Here is a 19,883-nt window from a genome sequence, read left to right as displayed (position 1 = left end):
CGGCCCGGCCGCGCATGCTCAGTTCCGGCCGCGGGGCTGAGGGCGCCGGGCCCGCCATGGCGGTGAGCTCGGAGCCTGCCTGTGGCTGTGCAGCCGAGCTATCTCCGGGGTCAGTGTTACCGCCCCTGTGCTGGCACTGCATCGTCCGTACAAAGCTGCGAGGACTTCTGGATTGCGCCACAGAAGGAAAAGAAGCGGATCTAGAAAGGAGTGCACTAAAAAAGTATATAAAATTTGGAGTGCTGAAGAGCCACACGGCATAGCAAATGTATGAAAGCTATATGGAAAGTGGATAGTTAAGGAAAGAGGGCAAAGATAATTAAATTTAAAAGAAAAAAAAATCAGTTTAATTTTTTTAAAGAGATACTCAGGCCTGAAACATGTATGAAAATACGGTTTAGAATCACAGAATCTAGGCTGGAAAAGGCCTTATGCTGGAGACCAACCACTAACCCAGCACCACCCTGTTCACCACTAAACCATGTCCCCAAGGCCCACACGCCTTTAGAACACTACCAGGAATGGTGATTCTACCAATTCCTTGAGCAGTTCTTAACATCCAATTGAAACCTCCCCTGGCACAGCTTGAGACCATTTCCTCTTATTCTGTCACGTATTACCCGGGAGAAGAGACCGACCCCTGCCTTGCTACACCCTTCTTTCAGGGAGCTGTGGAAGTGATAAGGTTCCCCCCGTCTCCTTTTCCCCAAACTAAACACCCCCACCTCCCTCAACTGTTCCTCACAGACTTGTCCTCCAGATCCTGCACCAGTTTCACTGCCTTTCTTTGGATGTGCATTTCATCAAAAAGAGAAAAAAAAAACGTAATTGAAAAGAGATAACCAACATGGGATCACTAAAAGAGAATGCATTAATAGCACTAAAAATTTCAGTGAAGCTTTATGCTGAAATGGCTGTAGAGCATCAATAGGGGGAAGCTATAAACACATTTTCATTTGGCCGATCTCATAGCCCACATTGTTGACAATGGATCAATATAAGACATTCCCACTCAATGTTTAACAATACGTGACTTTTCCAAAAACACCCATATAGCTCCCTACAGCTTCACTTTGAAGACAGTCCTTTGGTTTTTTTGAAAGCCAGGAAATAAAATACAATGGCCAGTTCCAGACTTACTTGAGGACACAGCTGAGGGACAAAGTGTCTCTGAAGTTTTTCATTCCCATTTGTTTGTTTTAAGTCTTTTGTCTTGTTTGTATGTGGAAAGTCTTGAGGCAGATAAGAAATATTTTTATTGAAAACAATCCGAACAGCTTTCCAACTGAATTGACTTACTTGGACCAACCCTATTCAAAAATAACTTTTTGAACAACCCCAAATCTTGGTGGTCTCCAGTTTCTTAACAACTTTTTGTATTTGTTTATCATAATATGTATCCACCCAGATGATAAATTCAGAATATAAATATTTTTCTGTTCTTTTAACTTAAATGACATGAACAAACAACCAGGGCACGGATATTGCTTCCTACCTCAAAACTTAATTTGTTTGTCATAAACATAGATTCATGCAGCCTTTCTGGTACCTTCAGTATTACTTAACACCAACTGGAAGTACTGCATTTAACTGTTTTAGTCACATTTAAACAAAACAATCAAAACAGGGACAAGGGAAGTGGAAAGACTGCAGAGCTCCATGATGTCGGTACCTGTTGTTCAGCACATTTTCCCCTCACTTTTTGCTCCAAATCTTCATCTGAACACAGACACCTCACAATTTGTCATTACCTGGGATTAACATGCAGTAATGACAGTGGAAGATGATAAATCAAATAGGCCTCAGCTCTCACCTTTCCTTGCTTCTGTAAGCATAAGATTAGCGAGCAATGGAGTCATGGCAGAAGTCAATCCCTCTAAACCCTGTGCCTGCTCTCCAGGCCAACCCAGAGAGGCACTGGTGTGATGGTCTTGTTTGCTCCATTCCTATGCAGTCACTAGAAAAAATTTCTGACCCTGAGTGGGGACAAGGAGTTTACGCTGTGTTGAGACAAAGCTTTTCCCACAGTGCTACCCAGGACAGGCCTGGGTGCAAAAAACATATACAGTGACAAACAGTATGTCCTTCTGATGAAACAGAACCAGAGCTGTAGCACAGGTAGGATTACCTGAGAAGGCTTTAGGTAGAAAAGGGGAAAACTGTGGTGAAGGAGTGAATGGAAGGACTTGCTATTCCATTGCCACTTGAAGACTAGTTAAGAGGGATTCTGACGATACCGCAGACTGAGCTCCTGTCCATACCATTAAACCTCAACTGTTAAGAAGAAATGCAGCTTTTCTTCAAGTTCATGAAAAGGAGCAACTAATGTATACTTTTAGAAGGAAAATTTTCAGACTGCTTGGGCAAAATTGTTGCCCTGATATTTTTTTTAGTGTCTAAAGAGTGCACACAGCCTATGAGTCATGAAAGGCTAGCTTCAAAGAACGCACACTGTAGGGAGTTAAAAAATATCTACACTGGAAAGAAAAATTAAATGCTGAGACATCCAGGATGAGATAATCAGCTTTTATGTACAGAGATCAAAACTATTGATGATATCAGCCTGGAAAGATAATTTATATATCAGTTGCTCCCTGTGCATTTTTGCTTATGTCAGCAGCTTCCAGGAGTGGCAGAAAGTGAAGATACTATAAAACTCATCTGTCTATATTCAGAAGGCTTTGAAAGGCTGCAATGTACATTTATCTACAGTGCTGAAGGGAACTCTTGTCAGACAATGCAAAGCAAAATCAGTACAGTTACAATGAAGAACTTCCTTTGGAGAACCTTGGGTTCTTCCTGCCAACGCAGGTTCTGAAAAATCCTCTCTTGAGCCAAGGTACCATCCAAAGGATAAGAACAAGCAACTGTTTCTGACTCAAACACGCTTGCAGAGAAGAGTGGGGTTTAAGCTTCCTGGTTTAAAGTTGTATCATGACCCACTTGTTCTGAAGTAGGTCAGCCTGTGGTATGCTGAACTCAATCAGAAAGGCCAGCCCAAGAGCAGTCTGAGTTGAGGGAAAGATGTAGGAAGCCACTTCCTATTTCTGTTATGCCAGTAGTGGGTGCAGTGAATTTTTATTAAGGGGAGTTTTTGTGTCCTGTCCTTTCTCATAATTGTCAGGTCTGTAGAATGCAGAAGAACAGTTCTCTGATAGTTCCTTGTTTCTGCTTGGTGAATTAAATGGGTTTTCATGATTTTTTCTGCAAGGTTGTTTTATTCTGGCATATTCTGCTTCCTCTTGCCCGAACAGACTCAGTGTATGTATACACTTCTGAGTGCATTGCTAGAGCTCTTTCTCACTTCTGCTCTGTTATTTCCAATGCTAATCATGACACCACAGCCATGAAAAATGTTAATGCTATTACTTTTTTAAGGGACATGATCTCCTGGGAGTTTGCCCTTTGCTAGGTAAGAGCTATTCTAGGAGAAAGAAGTGACAGTGCGTTGTAGAACAAAATGTTCTCTTTCCCAAAGATTGTTTTTCCTCTTTTCACGACTGTTTGCATTAATTTAAAAATCTAAAATTAAAAAAAAGTTACTAGTTGGAATTTTCCAGGAAAGTGTGTCACCCACAAATTTCTGTTCACACGAATACTTGTGTGTGCTGTTCACCTACAGTGAGATAATAACAAGTAGCAGAAAGGAACAGTAGTTCTCTTCCTTGCTCTTCTCTTCCATTTTCCATCTCTGACAAACTGCTTGCATATCCCACGCAGTCAGGGAATTCCATACGTTCTTACTTGCTTCAGTCAAATTTTCACTTAGCTGAAACAAATTTTTCCTTGCTGTCCACTTCTTATGAGAGTCTTTCCTCTTAACCTTGCCACGTTTATGAGTTGATCTGACAACAAAAAAAATCCTCAGTGCAAAAACCCCAATGAGATATATTTATCTTACCGCTTCTGAGAAGAACTCAGAAATGCCTTTAATCTTTCTTTCCATGGCCCATATGGAGCTGAAGACCTTCAGGGTGAGCTCTGCATCCTCCCATTGAGACGGTGAAGCTGACGGTATTGGGTAATAACGCAAGTGTTCTGCGGTCAGTGAGTTTTCCAGATGCACCCAGAGAGGAAAAAAGAGGAGCTCTTCTACATATACATAATGCAAAATTAGGTCAAACCACGAGTCAAGAGGCAGCAAAAACTCCTGACAAATAAGAGGATTTCTAGTAAGTCTACAACAGAACTGGAAAATGTAAGTAGCAAAAGCCACTTTGTTTCAGAAAACAGCTTGACTGAAGTAGAAGTGTGTTCATCTCACCATTGTTTTTAATGAAAAAAGAAAAGCCAAAATAACTCATTTGTGATTTTATATTTAATATCTATAATTCAGAAATTTATTAAGCATTTCACTTAAGTAGTTCTTTTTTCTGTATCTGTTTCAAGGCCAGGTTTGTTGGGGTTGGATGGGTCTTTGAGCAACCTGGTCTAGTGGAAGGTGTCCTTGCCCATATCGGGAGGGTTGAAGCTGAATGATCTTTAACGGCCCTTCCAACCCAAACCATTCTATGATTCTATATGCCTTCATTAAGTGTGGTAGTCCTATTACATTGTCTTCTTTTCTAGGTTTCTTTACCATCATTTTGATGTACTTCATATGAACGTGCAAAACAAGATGTATGTATATCAACCATTAATTGTAATTAGCAATAATACAGCATTACCCACTTTGAAATTCATTAAACATTTTTGCCTACTCTGATACTGATTTGGGAATGCTATAGAGTGAGCAAGTCTTTGAGATTTGCAGATATCTCAGGTATCTGAGATTTGCATCATCTCTGAAACACATTTTGACCATTTATTCCTAGTCATAACAACATGAAACATTCAGATGCTCACAGGAACAATCAATCATCTTTTTGAACCAGCTCTATTAAACGTACATTTGAAAAACAGATATCACTGTAGTCGGACATATACCTAAAACATTATTTTTCAGATACGCATGACAAACTTTTACATGAGCACTTTGATTTGCTTTCCCTAAATACAGCTGTATAACAATGCTTATGAGCATGAGATACAATTTATACATGAGTGAACAATGGAAGTCACTCTATACACTGATCACTCTACAGCTCTGATTTATCTGCCATATTAAATCTATCATTCTCAATTTCCCATTTGCCTACTTTGTATGTTTATAGAGTTATCACTGGCTTTGTGCCTGACCAATGATGCTGCAAGGATATTAAACTACTAGTTTAATCTTGACACTGTTTAATTGACAATTTCACTGCAAATTGGACCATTTGCTCGAACTCATCTCCACTGGCACACTCTAATCAAATGCCTTGATCAGTTAGTGCATAGCTGTCTGCTCCCCCACAGGTCTGAGTCTGTAGCTCCTTACAGATTTGTAATATTTTTCTGCCCTTGGCACCTAATGATGCTATCTGCTGGCACCTCTGTATTTGTGTAAATGAATTCTTGGTACATAGTTTATACCCTTGCAAGTCATGTTTCTTCAAAAATAATATATGTTTTGATTATTACATTTTATTATCCAAAAGATATAGGAATAGTCAAGTACTTGTTGTACTAGACCATCCTACACATAACATCTCTGCCTACACATAAATGTTTTGCCTTGGCTTGTGGGCATGTGGCCAGGAGAGAAGACAGTTACAGTTTGAATCACTGTACCTAACATTTGACTAAGAAATTAAAAATATTTTGTTCTTTCTTTTAAACACTTTGGTACGTGCCTAGTGTACTAACCATGGATCCCCAGCTGCACTATTTCAATGTTTCATGTTTCCTGAGTTGCCTTATCTTGTAGCTATCTATTAAGTGGATCCTTGTCATTCAGGCTTTCTCACCAGGAAACCCAAGTGATGGGCCACCCTGCTCCCATTTCCAGAAGCTGGCTTGCTTGTTTGTTTCTCTCTCCCTCCTTCTTATCATGAGCACATCTCTTAATCAAGTGTTATCTAACAGAAAATCTGATATCTTATTACAGCTACCCGCATGTGTCCTCTCATGTCCTGTGACACAGAGACAGCCAATGCTAGCCTAGGCATGCTGAATCATCTCTAAATGCCGTGAGCCATTCCATTCATCTCCAGCATTAAAGATGCCAAGGAGAAAAAAACCCTATAAACCAAACAGATAGAAACAACATGCACATCTTCAGACCCAGCTAGAACAGCCATTGTTTTCACTGAAAAAGGGGCTCAAGATCATAATTTCTGGTAACTGGAAGTAGGGTTCACTGAAAGAAACATGGCAACAACCTTCCTGTTAAATTTCATTGCTACAGCTGGTACGCAAAAACATGAGTTGGGTGTCGAAACATCATTCAACTAGCTTAGGTGTGAAAAGTTGTTGAGATGTTCTTCATCATTTGTTTTCCAGTGGTTTGTCTGGGTTAATTTTGAGAGCTAGAAAAAATAATCATTGTAAAGCTTAGATTTTTAGGTAAATCAAGATACTTCAAGAGAAGGAGTATCATGAACACCTAGTACACTGAAATGCAATGGATACCAAGATCATACAAACAAGCTTAATCAAGGGGTTGGGTTTTTAAATTTATATGTGTGGTAGTTAATTATATATTTAATGAACCTTGCTTGATTGCATCTCAGGAATATTAAGAATTGGGAAGGATTCAAATTCAACAGAACCTGAGATACGATTTTTTATCTGTAGAACAGATTCCTATACAAAGTCAACTCCCGCATGCATCAGTCACCTCTTCTGAGAGTAGGGGTAGCTCTTTTTCCTTGGATGTTCATATCCCTTTGCTGGTACTATCAGTCTAGGAGAATGTGCCATGTGCAATCTCTCTCTCCTCACTTTTGTACATCAGCTGTGTGGCCACAATGGTAGTTAAAATCCCTCTCACATAGGACATGCCTTGTACATATATCCAGCACATTCCATATATGGACACTATTTGGAGAATATCTATTTATTCAGGGAGTTTCAACCCAGATTATAAACTTTCTCCTTGATACAAAGGGAGTGTAAAAAAAATTAATGGAGTTTTCAGTTTAAAGTTAGGGAGCAGCAAAATTTCAGGAACATGGAAATGTAAATGCAGATGCTTACAAGTGAAATTATGACTTTATTTTGGGGGTATAAATGAAGTCATGGAAGCAAAACTATAGAAATTCTGTTGTAAATTTAAAAACAAAAATTAACAATAGTATTTTAGTCTCTACTTTTCCTGTGGCATATTTGCTTTTTATCCATACAGTATTCTAAATTTCATCTGCTGCTTTTACATTTAATATGTATTTTGTATTGCATAATCTTTGAATAATGCTAGAAATTCCAGAAAGCTAAAACGCTATTCAACAAGTGCCCAGCTTATTCGCAGTAGTAGCTGTATGAGCAATAGTCTATGGCTAATGTACAAGAGCAGCCACAGGACTGCAGCTATTGTATATCACATTTAAATGTTCTAACAGCAGCAGCTCTAGGAGGGCTTTGGCTGGAAGCTATCTGCACCTGACAGCACAGAAAGAATAAACACAGCAATTCAAAAGCCTTTACAGACTTAGGACTGTAACACTGTACAGTTAAGGCTGACACCTCTCAGAATACACCAACCACAAGATCATGGGAACATAAATCATAGTTTTCATTTATGTACAAGTCATACAGCTATAATTGCTTGCTTAGTACACTTAGCATGCACAATGCAGTGGATTTGTTCTGAAGACTAAAAGCTTCTTTTATGATTCATTTTTTGGCAAAGGATGTTGCCTGTAGCCTGGTATTTGGAGCAAGACTTCCAGGGTGTAACACAGCTGAACTCAGCATATGGAAGGTGTGTTACAATTGATCCATTTCTGTTGTTTTGATGTTCATCCAGCTGGGTGGATGCCATTAGAATCAAGTGACAGTGTCATAAGCTTAAAGCCCTTTGTGGTTTTTGAGTTCACTGATTCAATTCTCAACAAAATTGCAGCTGAATGGTGTATTCCAGTTCATCAGGGGTGAAGTTAGTTTGTGTGAGGGCTTGTTGGTATTGGTCATTGGAAATAACTGACCAATTATCAACATCCCTATGGAGGAGCTGAAAGTGTCACTGTCACTAAGCACACCCAGTAGAGTTTGGGTTTCAGATATACTTGAAAGCTGCACACTGCAGGACAAGGCCATTCAGCCATTTGTCTCTTGGATTCACAGGGGCTTTACAACCCCCCTTTGTGTTTTTCCCCTTTTGATGAAAAATTGGGAGACAAGGAAGGAATAAAACAGTCTTCAACTAATGGAAGCTGCCATCACCTAAGGAGAAATGCAATAAATAACTTGCTAGTACTTCCCCGGCAGATGAAATGAGTCAGTTTTTATTTTAACAGCAAAATTAAATCATCAGAAGGTTTGCTATTCCCTACAAAAGTCACTGACCGTGCAATGCTGTTATTTTGTTGCTTTGTGCTGGAGTGTGGTTAAAAAAAATTAGAAATTATTAAATCTAATTATGATTCCATATGTGGACAGAAATTTTTCTGCCAAAGATCCTAACACAACAAAATACTGCAATTCCTGACTTGGAAAGGTGTGAGATTGCTTTATGGTAAAAAAAAAAAAGGGAATTAAAAAATAAGCAAAAAAACCCCCTATTTTTAAAAAACCAACCAAAAAAAAAAAAACAAACCAACAACCAAACAAACAAAAAGAACACAGAAAGAATACACAGAAATAGAATTCAATAGCAATACTTCAGCTGGCAGAAGAATCACCAAGGACTGGTCTCAATGCAGGGAAAGCAGGACACTTTGAAATTGAAGTATAAAGTTATGCTCAGAGTTTGACAGGAAAGCTCTCATATCTACTTCCCAAATATCCAAGCTATAATAAAAAGCATTTTTCAAGAAAAAAATAATGTTTTTTTAAAAATTATATAAATGGAAGAGAAAAAGTCTCCAAATTATTCATTGCACAGGCTGAATTAGGAGCTGAAGGCCAAAGATAGAGAGAAGATAGAAACTCACCTACTCAAATGCAGAACAGTCCCACCAAAGTAATCAGGATTCAGGTTTTCCTATAAAGGGTCATGATTTACAGAGCTATCTGAACTTTTAACTGAACACTTGAGATTACTTATAAAAATGTGCCTCTGATCTGATGATTTTGGAGTTGTAGCACTCACTTATAATGCCTATTTGTAGCCCCAGGAAGGCATGGAGGGACATGCTATTTCTACACAGGCTTTCCTACCAGTAACATAAAAACCTTAGCAATTTCTGATACTCAGCATAGAAACCAATATTTTCAATATCTTTTTTCTTCCCAGGGACTTGGTTATGAAAAAAAATTTGACCAGAATAAGAACAACTAAAAAGAAATCCCACAAGTCATAGCTCTGTGGATGAAGCATGTGGGGTTTTGTAGCAATAGAACTATGGATGACCAGAAGAAGGGCAAGTTACAGAAGAAATACAAAACTTTAAAGGGGCCTGAACTGGGAGTAAAGAGCCACCCACAGAATTCCACACATTGGTCTTCACTTCCTTATTTTGCTCCCCTGCTTTGAATTCAACCCTAGGACTCCAGGTTTTTCTGCACCAAGTTCTTTACAGCTCTGGTTCCTAACAAAAATTCCCAAGGTAGGCATGGGGAACATCAACTTCCAACACTTTTAACAGAGACCCATTCATCATGTCTGTACCATTTTGTTGGTACCTGATTTAGCCTATGAACTCTTTGAGCCCAAACAGCCCACACCAGTGCTAGCAGGTATGAGACAGAGCTCTGCAGTTCTGCCCAAAAGTTAGGGAAATGCCCAGGGAAAAAGCTGGGTAATTACTTCTCCGTGGAGAGTACATTATGTTCTCAATAACAGGAATCTATCTTAAGGAAATTAAAGCTAATTAATTTTGCTCCTTTAGATACTTCCTCCTTCAGAGCTTCACTCATAGGGAACTGAGAGTTCCCAGATTTGTAGAGCCACAAGCAGATTGTTTTAAGTTCTAGCAGGTTTTGAAACCAGAAAATAACAGCCTTACATTCAAACACCATTTTAAAAAACCCAGTATCTCTCAGCTCCTCTCTCAAGGGCACCAAAAATACTTTGCATTTAAGTTTAAATTAAATTAAAATTAATGCTTGTATTTCTATGACTAAAAGGTAAGGTGTAAATTTATCCATAAGACTCTGGTGCTGACAGTGAGAGGACTACACCTGTACATCCTACACAGTCACATTCCTGAAGTCCACGTGGGCCATGCAACAGTACATAAAAAGCTGAGCAGTCTTCCCCAGTCCACCTGGACCCATCTCTTCCATGAAGTCTCATTACTTCTATCAGGCATCACTGACCTCCATCAAGAGCTCCTGTATTGCTTTCAGGAGGCCAGGGGTGGACAACCCAGTGTGTTGCAACCTTCCTAGAGAGAGCATCCTGCAAAGAACAACTCTTCCAGGGGCGGTGGCAGGCCTCCCTGGACAGCAGGTGACTTCAGCAAGTGGAGTGACTTCTCCGCCACAAATGGTATCAGCTCTTGTGATTCAGCTCTTTGTGAAACCACCCAAGGCGAACGGGGAGACAGAGAGGCAGGAGCCTCATTTGGCTACTCCACAGAGGTAGCTTTTCTTGTCCCGCAGGCCCCTATGAAGAAAAATCCGGAGAGTAAACTCCCTAGTCAGGGGCAGAAACAGGGGCCTTTTATGGGAAAGGCAGGGGGTGGGGTAGAAACCAATTAGCCAACTGGATACAGGCTATTACCATATAGAAACAAGGCATGCTGGGGATGGTTCACTTTGTCGCCATAAGCTAGAGGAAGGTTGCTAATCTCTGGGGACAGTCTTGTTGGCTTTCTTTGTCTTTCCTCCAGGGGAGTACAGAGGGCTCTTGTGCCAAGGGCTTATAGCTCTCTGCACGCCTGCATCAGGATAAGCTCATTATGCTGGAAGCCATAGGGTACCACAGGCAAACACAAAAAGAGTAGGAAAGTTTCTCCTCTACAAAAAGCCCCTTGAGAGCAGATTTGTGTTACCATATGAATCCTCCTTGGTGGATAAGCTAGAAGCTTGCCCACTAACACTGTGTAAGGTTTCTCCTAGATAAATAAACTGGCAAAAGGGGTTCCCTCAAGTCTGATTAAGATGAAGCTAAGTCTTCATGCTAAACAAAAACTTGATATATAGCAGCTGTCTGCGGGTGAGGAAGGGATTATATCTTACGGAGGTCATAGGTACCCCTAGGGCAAGCAGAGTGAGCAAGGTGGAAAGTGGCTTTAACAGGTGTCAACACACCTGTGTAATTATTTTAGCTGGAGGCTCATAACTAAGGACTGAATTTCAATCACAAGTCACATTTTCAATTAAAAACAAATAAACATATCCCAGAGAGTGCCAATTTTAACTTTTTTTTTTTTAATTCCAATTTCCATTTTTTTCTACAAACAGACTTTGTTTAACAATAGTTCAAGAGGTATTATAATCCTAACTACAGCTTAAAGGAAACATTTTGGCACAAGACAATAACAAAATAAACAGAATAAATAACCTGCTTTACACATGCTGAAGAAAACAAAAATAAGATGCAATAAACTTAATAAAATTCACGCTCTGTACAACAGCTTAAGGTAGTCCTTACTAAATAGTACTCATGTCATATCAGTAACATACACATATTAGTAAAAATAGAAACTTTAACATGCTTAACTCAAGCAAAACAGCGATGCAATATGAATCAACTTGAGAAGGTCAACGGTTCCAAAGAAGCCAGAGTTGGAGGTGAGTGAGCACACAACAGTGTACAAACTATCTCAGCCAAGAGCCTGAACCCAGTGCTTCTTCAGCCACGTCTGTGTTTAGCTCCTTGCTGGAAATCATGTCAGGCTGACATCTTCCTGAGCTTGTGGCTGTTGAAAGGGAGAGAGGACACACATAAATAATGACCTCAGCCACAAGTCAGTTATAGTTTTCTCTTCTTTCCTGAGAGAGTAGGTCAGGTGGAAGAAAGGGACATGTGACATGACTGTCCCTGAGAAGACTCTAGAAAGGAGCAGCTAAGTCTGACAGGACATGGAAAGACAAATGTGTTCGCCAGTGCTGTCAAAAGTGGCATTCAGGAGACACGAGACAGGCTTTCATACATGCCCTGTTTTTCATCAGCCTAGTGTTATTTAGAAGTTTTGACTCCTACCTCAGGAAAAGAAGATGTTTCTTGACCCAGCCTTCCTTAGGATTTACACAGGCCTTCAGCCCACTGGAGGTGTGGAAACTGGAAAAGAAATAATGATAAAGAAATCAGTAAATCATTAGAAATCCCTGCCAGTAATTGCTGTTACTCTGTATAATGATCAATAGCAACTGCTTTTGTAAACCCTAGACATGGGATGCTCCAAACGCCTCAATATTATATGAGCAAAAAGAAATTCAAATGTAATAGCTACTTCAGTCTCAGGGATCATTTTTTGCACCAAAAACTGGTGTTCAATTTCTTTGATCTATTGAGGCAAAGACCTTAGCTGATGCCAGAAACAATTTATAAGATTAAGGAGAATAGCTGCTATCAAGCTAAGGTGACAGATCAACACCTAGCCCAGAACCTTGTAAAAAAAAAATCCGATCCCTGTGAATTAGAAGTCTTGTCACTTATGTGTCTGTTCACAGGTTTTGGCAAGGGAGCACTCTATGCTGGCCAGAGTCATCCTTAGCTGGAGACAAAACATGTCTTTGTTTCACAGCTGATTCCTAAAGAGTCAGAATTATTATTTACATTGTATGACTGTCCAATGAGTTAGTAGTCCCTATCAACTAGAGGTTGTGTGTTTTGTTTACAGGTGTGAGATACAATTTATTTAGTTAATTTAACTGTTTGAAAAGGCAGGAAAAATCATGCTTTTAACATTCAAATCATAGTTTTAGCCCAAACAGACATCCTAAGGTTAATATATGTTAGAAAAACCAGAGGAAATTCAGAAAGTAACTTACATGATGGCAGGGATGTCACAGACCTCACTGGAGAGCTGTTCAGTGTAACCCTTCAGGGCCCACCGAGGCAGACGCACTTTGGTGTAAGACAGGCAACAATCCTGGTTGCTTTGTGCTGGAGTGAAGGAAAACAACAAAGTCAATTGACCCCATTTGGCCCACTCTGCCCAGCTGTCTAGGGCACTCACTGGTCAACCCCAGCCATCCAGCTCCCTCGTGGCAGAAGAGGAGGATGAGGCAGCACACTTTGCTGAAACCGTTCTCTTACAGCTGAGCCTCATCGTGCTGCCAGCTGCGAGCAGCACCGGGAGCCCTCCCCAGGGCAGAACGCCCGAGTTCACTCACCTTCGGAGGTGCTGCACAGGAGCAGCACCAGGAGCCCCAGCAGGGAAACCAGGACCATGCTCTTGCTGCTGCAGCCAATCATTCCCTCTCCACACAGGCAGCTGTGCTTCAGCGAGTGCCTGGCTGCTTGTCCTGCCAGCCCTGCCGCACCTCCACCTGCTTATAAAGGGGTGGCAGGAGCCACGGGAATTCACACGGGCGGGTTCCACTGTCATCAGCGGGTTTCCCCACAGCAAATTCCATCGTGCCCAATTTGGCCCCAGCACTCCTTCCGGGTGCTACAACCAGAGATAACAGTGTGCTGGGGAATATATATATATTTTTTTTAAGTAGCTTAAAGATTCCGTCTAAAAGAAAAGGAAGCAAAAGGCTGTGAGGTAATGGTTCTGTGGGTGAAGCATGTGTAATTTTAGGGGTAGGAGTGTGGGTTGTGAAATGAGGAAAGTCAAATGTAGGTAACTTTAAATGTTACCTACAGAAAGTGTGTGTGCTGTGCCCTGGTTTAATAACCCCAGCCTGGGGATAGAGGGAGGTGGGCTGAGCCAGCCAGATTTGTTTCAGTATGGTAAGCTCACAGGAGCTGGGTCACAAGCTGCACTGACACCAAAGTACTACATTAATATTTACTGGTTGGCCAATGCAGTAACATCAGGCTTTCCAGATTACTGCAAATGGGTTTATTCAGTTTCCTTATCCATTTCCTTAACCATTCCCTGCCATGAATTCCTACCAGTTTGTAACACACCTGAACTATTTCATCTGAAACAGAATGAACTTAAAAGAGACTTGAAATGGGGCCTATATTCTCCTCTGAATCTGTGCTGTCTAGGATGCATTAATGCTGCTTAATGAACAATAGCTGTAGTTTGTTGCTTCCCAGACCATACCAGAGTATTGTGACTCCTGAACATTCAACAAAAATACACACAATCTTGAAATTGCCTTGCACAGCTCTAGAGAAACCACCAGGGAGAGGCTCTGTCACCACTCCAAGTACATTGTTTGAGCTGCTACTGAAGGATGGTACTTTCCCATACTGTTCAAGGATTTGTGTGAAACTACTGTTATGGCTGTAGGCTGTGTCCTGGCCAGCCAGTGTACACAGGAGCTGCTGCCAGCTCCAGGTGCTTATAGAGCAACCTGAGCTTTAAGTGGCTTCTCTTAAGGTAGAGCTCATGGACAGTTGTAGTCAGTTTATAATCACATGCCTTCTATCCTTCACGGAGTTTCAGTACCTCTATCAAAGGGTGAGTTCTTATTATTTCTTTGTAGAAATGTAAACAGCTCGAACTCTAGAACAGAATGCTATTCAGAGAAATTAATTTCTCTATGTAATAGCGAGAATTTAGGGAATTCCCTATGGTTGAGGTATACATGAGCAACCTTGCAGTGTGCATGGCATCACATACCCTGGACATGCTTCTCTGCAGAGTCACAGCAACTGGCCAAAGGATGGGGAGGAGGCAACAAAGAACCCATGCCCTGATGTATGCGGCTTTTTGTAACTGCTTTATGGATCACAGCGAAATGCCACAAAAATATAAAAAGATCAATGCTCTCAGTATGCAGCTATCTCTGCACTGCTTTAAAGACTATCTGTCAGCATTAGGCAAGGCCTCAAACTGGCTGCCTAGAATGGCAGTTTTTTCCTTTATGTACAGATTTCATGGATCCCAAATCTATTACACCTGTACCCAACTTTGGCATTTCTTATGCCATTTCCTAGTCCATACTGTTATCCACATGGAGGTGGCCTTGCACCTCAAGTCTTCCTTGTGACTCTACATGTCTATTTCTTCTCCATTCAGTGCTTCTTGGACAGAATCTTCTCATCTGAGCTTTGACACTTCTACCTAAACACCAGCAGTTTGGATACCAGAGTGATGACACTACTTGGGCAGTGCTCACCCCATACTCCTGCCCTCAGGCAGTTTTCATCACACCAGTGGTTCCCATAACTGACCATGGCTGGGGATGCGCCTCATCACGCCTGGTCTCATGCTCATGGTGCTCCTTTTATCTCATGATTTGTTTGATTTAGGAAATTAGGTTAAGATTTAGATTTACAACAGCCACAAGGATGGCCCAAACTTTAGGAACGCTGTCATTTTTTTTGTACTTGATATCTACAAAGCACCTTCAGTTTATTTGCACGAAGTAGTTAAAACAATCCAAAAACGTTTAATGCAAACAGCTCAAGAAAGCTCTGCTGGTTCTAATATGACACATAACTGTATCTTATCAGTCTTTTATCTTCACAAACCCATAATGCAAACAGAAAGCAAAAAATATATAAAAACAGGGAGGTGCTTATGTGTTCCAGGGAAGTGTTATTCATTATTCCCTGGGCATGATGGGACAGTGACTGTTGTTCACCCTGACCCAACCAAACTTTTAACCTGGTTTCCTTTGGCACCTGTGTGACCAAGTGGGGCTGTATGGGCTGGCTGGGGACTGCCACACAGGCAAGAGATGGGGCTGCCAGGCCCCGGGTGGCCAGTGGCACTTCTGAGCCTGTTCCTGGGTCAGTTGCAGGTGCCATATAAATGTGTTTAGTGTCTTAACACTGCTGCACTTTAAAGGCTGGACATGGAGGGGGCCACCAGGTCAAGGGAGGCCATCATTTCCCTACCCTGGTGCCTGCATGGGGAGGGCTGTGCCCAGAGTCTCCTTAGAGGGTACAGCCAAAGCATGAGAGGTACCAGCCACAAATTGTGAAAAGGAAAATTCCCATCAGATGTGGGGAAATCTGCTTTCCATAGCAAGGGGGTGAGGCACTGGGACAGGTTGCCCAGGACAGGATGTGAAAGCCTAGTTTGAATACCCTTGCAGATACTCAAGCTGGATGTGGCCCTTCCCTGAGCATGATCTTAAACTTGGGTTCCTTCCCAAGCCACAATCAAGCCCACATTATTTTTTGTGAGTTTTCCCCATTTAGCTGTTTGTTTCTTATTTTAATTTCCTAACTTATTTGTCTTCCTGACTTGACTTTGCTGTCAGCTTCTCAGCTTCCCTCCCTTCTGTTGTCCCTCCTCAGATCCCCTCACAACAACTGCATTCACAGTAAGGCAGAGCAGCAAAACATAGACTGACAAAGTGTTCATCCTCTCCTAAGCTTCCTCTCCCATTGTTCCAGAGAACAGGCTCACACCCTTCCTGTGTGTGTAACAAAAGATGAGGCAAAGACAGCCTAAGTGCCAGTGCTGCAGAGCCATTCAGTCAGACCTGTGGAAGGAGAGGAAATGCATCAGGAAAAACTGGGCCTTTTCCCAAATAATACTGGGAAACTGACAGTTCTGAGCAGTTTGGGGATGTTAAAGAGGAGAGCTGCAGAGTCAAACTGCTCTGAGACACCATCTGCAAAGCTACAGCCAGAGGCAAATTTCCCTGGTCACCAAGCTGCTGCATCCTGATAATATGCTTCCTCTCTTATATCCCAAAGGACTCTTACTCACAGACATACCTGCTGGAAGTCTGAAGAGCTGAAGAGGACTTAATAGTTCAACCTTGATAAACACCCCCATACAGGGGAAAAAAGGCATTCTTTGGGGGGAAAGAGCTTACCACATCACTCTCCCCATCACAGAGAAGCACAGGAGCAGTCCACCTGGTTTCCACACAAGAGTTAAAACACTTCATGGACTTTTGAAGAGAAGGAATTTTATAATCATTAACCATTTGATTATTGTCACTTTATGGGTTTAGGTCTAATATTAAACGTGAAAGATTAAAATAAAAAAGCCCAAACCATCTCTTATCGACTTGAATGTCAGACACTGTCAGTATCTTTTCCTGTCCCCTACAAAAGATGAGAAACATAATGACAGTTGTTAATCAACTGGCAGTTAACAATAGTTTCCATGTTTTTCCTCCTCACAAAGAGATGTTGTTTTATTGCATATTAGTACCTTTTCTGAAATGATGAAAATAAAGCCTTACAGCAATATAGCTGATCAACCAGGAAACAGAGAACCAAATGGGAAATTCCCTTCTGTAATTTCCAATGGTTTAGGACTCCTTTGACAAAGCAAAGGGCATGAGAAGGCAGTAGCTGAAAGGAACATGGCCAAATATGGGGATTTAATCATTGCATAATCTCTGATGAGTAAATGTGTAATAAATCCCAAGCACAAAAGTTCCAGAGGTAACTTGCTCAATATCTCTGGAGCTTCAGAGGCTGTGATGCAATCCAGTGATTTCATGCAATTTAGTGCTTGCATGACTGACAAAAATCGTTATCTGAGGAAGAAGCCAATTTGCACTAATTATAGGTTGCACTTCATAAGTTACAGATCTAGAAATACTATTGAATGACATTGCTTTGATGCAATTATGGACAAGATGTGCCTGTTGGGGGAAATTAACTTCATCTATCGAAAGTGCAGGTTATGAGGAGACCTGGTGCACCTGCCATGAACATCCTGGCAGCCATCCTGGAACTGCTGATTGCTTGCTGCTACCTACATATAGAAGCTAAATATCCAGTGTTCTGAGGTCAGATTTCTCTCTGCAAAGACTCTACTCAGTCTGCAGTCCCTTGGGGTAGCCAACCACCTTTTCACAGAATTGGACCTCTCAAAGGTGATGGCAAGGCCTATAGTTGGAAAGAAGAATGAAAAAATAGTCTTCATTAGATTTGTGTGGCAGGGTTTTGGTAGTGGGTAGGCACCAGGGGTGGATTTTCTGCTAGAATCTTCTCCCATGTCTGGCAGAGCCAATGCTAGCTGGCTCCAAGGAAGGACTCTGTGGACAAGGCTGAGCCCGTCACCAACAATGGTAGCATCTCTGGGATAATGTCTTTATGAAGGGGAAATAAACCCTGTGCAACTGCAGCCAGAGAGAAGAGTGAATATATGGAGGATGGATATATGAAACCACTCTGCACAGCCCAAGGCCAGTGTAGGAGGAGGGGCAGGAGCTGCTCCTGGTGCCAGAGCAGAGATTCCCCTGCAGCCCATGGTGAGGCAGCTGTGCCCCTGCAGCCCATGGGGAAGCAGAGATCCACCTGCAGCCCTTGGAGGACTCCACATCAGAGCAGGTGGATGCCCAAGGGAGGCTGTGACCTCTTGGGAAGCTCACACTGCAGCAGGATCCTGGCAGGACCTGTGGCCCCATGGAGAGAGGAGCCCATGTGGGAGCAAGGAGATAGTGTGAGGATTCCTCCCCCCAGGAGGAAGGAGCAGCAGAGGTAACATGTGATGAACTGACCAAACCCCCCATTTTCATACCCCTGAACAGCTGGGGGAAGGAGGTAGAGAAAATTGGGAGTACAGTTAAGCCCAGGAAGAAGGGAGTTGTGGCGTGAAGATGTTTTAAGGTTTGATCTTACCTGTCATTGTCCTACCCTGATTTGATTGCTAATAAATTAAATTAATTTCCTCAAGTTGAATCTGTTTTGCCTGTGCTGGCAATTGGTGAGTAATCTCTCCATGCCCTTACTTTGATCTCAGAGCCTTTCCTTATTTACCTCTCCTCTGCCCAGCTGAGGAGTGGAGTGATAGAGCAGCTTAGAGCATCCAGCCAGGGTCAAGACACCATATAGTCAAAAGAGGAAACAGTTAAAAGCTGCCTGCCAAGCTGGACTCTAAGTTATATTATATTTGCCTTGTTACAGCCCTTGTCTCTTCCAATTTAAATTTGTATTTGCCTTTAGGCAAAGTAAACACAACAGCAGAAACATTTTGACTAATACGTTTCTGATCCTTAAAGTAGCCCAGAAGTGCAGATTTTTCTGAATAACTTACAAAGGTGAGGAAGAGAAGAAAGGAAGGAATCACTTGAGAGGATACACTATCTCCTGCAAAGGACTGAGACCACCAAGCATCATTTGCAGACAAAAAGAAACCTGATTACAAAAAGTAGGAATGTGATTAATTAAGTAGTTAATGTAATTAATGAGTGCAATTCAAGGATTCTATCATGTTAAACACATGATAGAAACAGATGTGTTTAACATCCCAAAATCTTCACCAAGAAAAGCTGTCAGCAACTTTTCAGCACTAGAGTGATCATACAGCCACACTGAAATTGAGCCTGAGCCTCACCACTTCCACACAAGTCAGTGCTTCTCAACTACTCTGGTTTGGCTGAGAGTTTCCCCAAGATGCATAGATCCCAAAGAAGATTTGGAAAAGGAAAATTGCTGGAACCAAAATCCACAGCCTGAACATGAAAATGCCTTCCAAAACTAAAAAATGAGGGCTTGCATTTTAAAAATATTTAATTCAAAAAGAGAAGAAAAAGATACTGTGCTTTGGCAATTATGAAAGAGTGACATTTTCTGAATTTTGAAAAGCAATAGACAAGAATAGAGGTAGGGGGAAAAAAAATCTGCTACTTAAAATTTTCATTAAAATGCAGTTTTAGGTGTGCTGAAACTATTCATTAATCCAATTGAAACATGGTTTTGTATCAAATTAGAAGAGAATAATTTAAAAAATGTGAAGCTGTTTTTTTCTTGTGTTCTCTTTGCTTCCTCAGGAAGACCTAAAACAAATAAAACAAACCTTATAAAGAAAAGAGACAAAAGAGGAACTAAATAAGATGAAGTGGTAAAGTTTTAAGTTGACCAAGACAACTCATGAAGGTTTTACTAAGTCATTCTTGACATATGGAACATGTGATTACTTGGACTA

The 19,883-nt window shown here is 41.3% G+C and overlaps 1 protein-coding gene across 1 annotated transcript; it reads right to left on the bottom strand.

Moving 5' to 3' along the window:
• Positions 1-11,321: 11,321 nt before the first annotated feature.
• CCL20 (C-C motif chemokine ligand 20) lies at positions 11,322-18,224 on the bottom strand. Its single transcript, XM_048315110.1, has 4 exons — positions 13,249-18,224; positions 12,904-13,018; positions 12,113-12,190; positions 11,322-11,828 (listed from the first exon to the last, which is right to left on the bottom strand). The coding sequence occupies exons 1-4, from the start codon at positions 13,328-13,330 to the stop codon at positions 11,801-11,803; spliced, it is 303 nt and encodes a 100-aa protein (XP_048171067.1). The 5' UTR covers positions 13,331-18,224; the 3' UTR covers positions 11,322-11,800.
• Positions 18,225-19,883: the final 1,659 nt, after the last annotated feature.

Source organism: Corvus hawaiiensis, chromosome 10 (assembly GCF_020740725.1).
Source record: "Corvus hawaiiensis isolate bCorHaw1 chromosome 10, bCorHaw1.pri.cur, whole genome shotgun sequence".
NCBI classification, from domain to species: Eukaryota; Metazoa; Chordata; class Aves; order Passeriformes; family Corvidae; genus Corvus; species Corvus hawaiiensis.
Note: the sequence above shows the minus strand (reverse complement) of the source record. Positions and strands in the feature narration are given on the sequence as shown.